This window comes from Sycon ciliatum, chromosome 4, assembly GCF_964019385.1.
Source record: "Sycon ciliatum chromosome 4, ocSycCili1.1, whole genome shotgun sequence".
In the NCBI taxonomy this organism is placed as follows: Eukaryota; Metazoa; Porifera; class Calcarea; order Leucosolenida; family Sycettidae; genus Sycon; species Sycon ciliatum.
In genome coordinates this window covers 16,950,010-16,955,653 of record NC_088646.1, presented here as the reverse complement: position 1 = coordinate 16,955,653, position 5,644 = coordinate 16,950,010, and the positions used below count along the sequence as shown (strand labels likewise).

The 5,644-nt window shown below is 47.2% G+C and overlaps 1 protein-coding gene across 1 annotated transcript in view; it reads left to right on the top strand.

Annotated features, from left to right (window-relative positions):
- The window catches only part of LOC135814729 (ADP-ribose glycohydrolase MACROD1-like), a 14,047-nt gene extending 12,456 nt beyond the window's left edge, over positions 1-1,591 (top strand). The window contains exons 9-10 of the mRNA XM_065327898.1: positions 1-84; positions 552-1,591. The exon at positions 1-84 is cut by the window's left edge and continues 61 nt beyond it. Of these exons, the coding sequence (XP_065183970.1) occupies positions 1-84; positions 552-928 (461 nt within the window). The 3' untranslated portion in view covers positions 929-1,591. The remainder of the gene's footprint in view (positions 85-551) is intronic.
- Positions 1,592-5,644: the final 4,053 nt, after the last annotated feature.

The window sequence follows — 5,644 nt, the reverse complement described above, 5'->3', positions numbered from 1 at the left end:
TGCCCGTCTACTTCCCCTGTGATCCTACGCCTGCTGCAGAATCTGATGAAGGAACTGCCGCGAAACGCCTCAAGACCCCTCCAGGTAACAAGCAAGTACAGTACACGTATAGTGATGTCATTTTTCATATGCTTCTCACCGTTCTGCACTTTTAAAATGGTGCACTTTATTTTTTCCGTTGTTCTGCCTTCCTTTAATGGTTTGGAGTGAAACAGACGAGATTTAATATGACTGTAAGGATGTTGACTGATTTAGCTGGGCAGCTATTTGTTTATTTAGTGAGGTGAATGGCCAGGCATAGGCAGTGCATGGAAGTGGCAGTTCGTTTGACTTCCATGGTGTGCTTGGTGTTTGTGCTCCCTTCTGATGGGCATTGACGTCTGACTGTACCTTTGGCCCAACCCCACTGGTGAAGTCAAATTGTGTTGTGCGCATGCGTGTGTGTGTGTACGTGTGTGTGTGTGTGTGTGTGTGTGTGTGTGTGTGTGTGTGTGTGTGTGTGTGCGTGTGTGTGCGTGTGTGTGTGTGTGTGTTTGTGTGGCCATATCTAGCTGCCGAGGAAGAGACTGAAGAAGAGGAGTCTACAACGGCGTTTGAGTTGGACAGTGTTGACCACCTAGATTCACTGGAATCAAGTCCATCTCACGATGAGTCAGGTAGGCAAGCATTGGGTTCAGAAAACACAACAGCTACTTCTGCTGCTGCTGCTGCCGACGCTACTGTGGACCTTGGCCGCCAGAGCTCTGGTACGGACACTCTGACTGCAAAGATCGATACTGTGCTAGGCGAACACTCTTCGAGCACTGTATCCACGCCAGAACCAAGTAACTCGGGGGACGATAGTGAGGAAAGTCCCACCGCCACCGGCAGTGTTGTGCCAACGCTGAAGAAAGCGTTTACTGAACCTGCACGCCGCGCTGGTTCGTAGTGTACCTGTGCAACATGCTTTGTCATACTGGAGGCAGCTTGGTCGGGCTGGAGGCAGCTTGGTCGGGCTGGAAGCAGCTTGGTCGGGCTGGAGGCAGCTTGGTCGGGCTGGAAGCAGCTTGGTCGGGCTGGAGGCAGCTTGGTCGGGCTGGAAGCAGCTTGGTCAGGCTGGAGGCAGCTTGGTCGGGCTGGAAGCAGCTCGATTGTACTGGAGGCAGCTTTGTCGGGCTGGAGGTGATAGTGGCATGAATGCAATCACTGCTCACTCCATTACTTGGATGCGAGGAATTTGGTGACATAAATGCCTGTCCATTTTTTCTGATGCGCAATCGGCATGATGTACGTGAACATGCGCCAACACGCATGTAATACTCAACAGAGATGCTTTGACTTTGGGCTGGAGAGCTGCGTTTATTACCAGCCGAAAACTAGAGCGCAGTCTCGTTTCTTTTTTCAAGGACCACCCTGATCTTCTAGTATTATGAAAGAAAATCGTAAAACATATTTCTCGGAATTGTTGCATTCTATTGATCATAGCATTTTGTCTTGCCCTTAAAAATGTAGCTATGAAACACATCGATTTTAGTTTTAGATAAGACCATGATTGTACTTGAGAAACATTTGAGATCATCTGATCAGAACTTCAACGTGTACGTATAATCAAGAGTACATAACCCCCCAGAGTGTGCAACTCCCACATACCCTGTTGTCCCGACAGAATTTCAAGTTGACGTCATTATTTATGACGCAATGCTCCTTGCAGCAGTGATTTACAACATGTGTACGGGTGTCAACGCATCACACGTTTTTCTTTGCAATAATTTGTACAGGATCGATCGGCTTCGGTCAACCACAGGTTCCGGATTCGTCTGATAATCCGTGTACAGTGCGCATTGCATCATCAAAATGACGTCAACTTGAAATTCTGTCGGGACAGCACCCATAGTGGAGTTGCACACTCTGGGGGGTTATGTACTCTTGGTATAATGTATACTGTATAGCAGGAAATTTTCGGACGGAAATATTTTCGGACAAAGCCGAATTTAAAACTTTCGTAAGGATTATATTTTCGTACAGTGCTGCATGCTAAATACACGGGTTTGCATGCAGTACGCATGTATAGTGCACATAATTTCACATGAACAAATTTTAGTACGGAATTAATTTTAGTATAAAAGAGGCCGTGTACGAAATCGTACGAAAATTTCCTGCTATACAGTATTGATGTCCTGGGGGGGGGGGGGGTTGTTTGGGTGGTGCCTGTTTACGCTCGGGCTTTTTTCACGTTGTCCGGCGGGAGTGCCATCATTGTTTTCCCCGAGTGCTCTTGCATTGTTTCGCGGAACACAGTGCTCTTGCATTGTTTCGCGGAACACGGTGCTCTTGATCGTGTGCTAGTGGCTATGATGGTACGTGGTAGCTCTGCATCTGCGGTCTTTTAGCCGTGGCCGAGCACACTGACCACCATCATCCATGATTGTGTCTCACTTTTGCTGCCTGCTCTTTGTCTTGTGTTTGCTGACAACATGAAAATGACCATAGACCCATAGTCCTGGTTGGCAATGCCTGTATGGGTGACCGTGTCAAAGCAACTCTTCCTGTTTATTTTGGAATCTTTTTTAGTTCATGATAGCGTGTGCTTGTGCAATCTTGTTTGGTCTTGTGTTGGTGTTGCGGATAAATAAGCTGAGGACGAGATATACTCACGAAGGCAAGGGTGGGCTGTCTGTTTCCCAATAATTAGTCAGGTTGTGTTTAAACGCAGTGCGGCCTGGCATGAGGGCTACGTAGATGTGGCCAAAGTACCATTGTATACCGTATTATCTCTAATGTAAGCACGGTCCTTTATTTTTTCAATGTACCTCCGCCCCGTGCTATTACTGGAGCCGTTCCTTTATTGGAGACTGTTCCATTATTATTTCAACCTCATTTCAGAGGCACGTTGCCATGCCAAATTCATGTCAGACACACACACATTTCAGGGGGTTTTCGCCGGTACAGATAATGAATTTACACAGTGTGCTTATAATGAAGACTGAGCACTTTATTTTTTGAATGCCGCCCCTATTATTGGAGACGTGCTATTATTGGAGACTGTGCTTATATTAGAGATAATACGGTATGTAATTGAAGCCCAGCATCAGATACACAGGGTGGTGGTGGTGGTGGTGGTGACCCGGCTACGGGCATCACGATTGTCATTTCCATGCTCAGCTCCGCCATGTTCACAAAACTTTTACTTGTGCAGGCTGTCTATCAAAAAGTTAGAATGTTGACGAGGTCGTATTTCACGCAGTGATATGCGTCGTATGCAACTCCTGCACATGCCCCATGATCCAGCACAAGCCACAGATCCGCATTGTCTCCCAACAAGCCATGGCACTGACTACGGGTATACAATGTATATTGGACATAATCATGTTGTGCTGTTGACTGATTTTACGTGTTAGTGGCATGCAAGGAGTCGTACAATAATACAATTTCCTGCTGGCACACGCCGCAGTTCTGGTTGCTCTGGTTGTATCCGGATGAGCATTACACATAGCCTCATTTTCATACTCATTATTCACTATTCATTATTTAATTTAGGCTCAATCAGTGCAATGTAATGTCAAGTACCATGATGTACACGTGACAGCCATGCTGTGCGTACAGATATCATCAAGAGTACAGGGTAATTATGTACTCTTGATATCATACATGGCGACTGACAGTTCGTGGATTCTACATGTTCATGTACTCTTGGTGTTGTCACGGAAAGACTGTTCAGTATTGTCTGCATTTCGATCATAAAGATTCATCAGTGTCGAGAAAGCGCCTTACTTGCGGAGGACGTGTTGTTACGTGTTGTTGTTGTATTCAATGCCAAAATCAATGCCAATGATGGCACCACTACAGTCGAGTCAACCGTTTTCGACGTTTTCTCTTCTCTCGTACACAACACTATGCGTTTGTGACGCTCAGTCACGAGTTTTAGAATGCAGATGAGGTGAGTCCGTGTATGACGACCAGGTCGAGATGATGTCTTTTGATGGTGACCACGAAGCTCGTATATTTGCTGTGATCCTCTTTTACCTGATCTGACCAGCCGTGGCGCTATTTTTAGCCTGTTCCGTTAGTAATGTTATCGTTTGGGTGCTTACGTTACATGCATCATGCATACATGTAGCATAGCATAGCATCCGATCGATGATGGCTGGTTTGAAGCGAAAGCACATTCATCGCCATTCATAGCACCGCGCTAGCTCCGGACGACGCACTGGAAGTCTGCAATGGCGGTGAGTCAGATTGTCACGCCGACACGCGTTTCTAACTCGATCAAATGCAAACACCAGCTGCGTATCCCCTCACTACCAGCTCACTGAGCGCTCAGGCTCAGTCAGTCAGTGCCTGCAACACAGACCAGTGTTGACTAGTTCAAGTAGTTGTAAGCGCTTCGTTCAGTACAAAACAGGACAGGTAGTAAATCTACCTACCGTGCATAATGCCTTGATCAGTTGATGCCTGACATGATGCCGTGATGATACACTGCCACTGGCATGGCTGCGGAGTGTGGCTAGGCTACAGTAGTCAGTACAGACTCAGTACAGGTCGCGACGACAAACTCATGAAGCGGAAGAGCTTTCACACAACGTTACGTGCACACAAATCACAATGACGACGGGACTAATCATGATTGTTACTCAGACTTTCAGCTCATTTACCCAGCATTGGCCAGCAGTGGCAATATGTACTGGCATTACACATTATTAGCGACTGCTCTCAGACTGTTCGTACTGTACTTGTCAACTGGTGACAGCTGTACTTGTAGTGTAAAACTAAAAAAGTAAAAAAGCTCAAGACAAAGAGTGCGAACCAAGTCAAGTCATGTTGCACTTGCTTGCACTTGCATTCGACCGAGCCATGTCCAGCAGGGTGAAAGTATGCAGCGGGACTTTCCGAGAGGCTGGGTACTTCCCCATTCTTTCTCCGTGCTGAGGCAGCCGCCATGCATGAACGTACTACGACTACGAGCGGACGGGACTGGACAGCGCCGACCTAGTACCTGTGCTTGGCTCCAGTACTTTTGTGATTTTCGGGTTCGCGGCTTTGTGGTCTTCTGGCAAGTTCTGCAGCCGCCAGTGAAGCTAGCCTCCACATGTTGGTTTAGCGGCGGGCCTATCACTAGTACAAATGGGTCGAAGGATCCAGGGAGCGCCGCCACCTACTCGTAATAAGTATTAGTATGTCAAACGCTGCTACATTGTACTTTTGTAGCAGCTATATAAAAAGCCTTTCGAATCGTCGAGTCCAACAAAACGAACAATGTCAAGCTCCGAAAGACGTCCACTTCAAACACCTTTCAGCCCAAGGAATATAATCGCCAAAAGGGTGAACAACAAACTCGCAGCTAGTCGCTGCATTAGCAGTCAAAGAAAATTCAGCAAGCTGCGCAGCAGGTCCTGTCGCATCGTCGGCATGGAGTCTCATTCGCCTTCCTACAATGTCAATACTGTGGATAGCACAGCGGCCACGTCTACTGACGATGTGCACTCTGTGTCACATGATGGTGAAGCCAACAACAACTCCTACTTCGACTCTCATTGGCTGGCGAGTAGTTCTACAACAGAGGTGAGAAGTAGCTCGGATCAATACCAGGACGACATTGACAACGCCTTGTTATGTCTATCGGCTGAGGAGCGGCAATGCACGGAGCGTGTTGCACAGTTTCTCATCA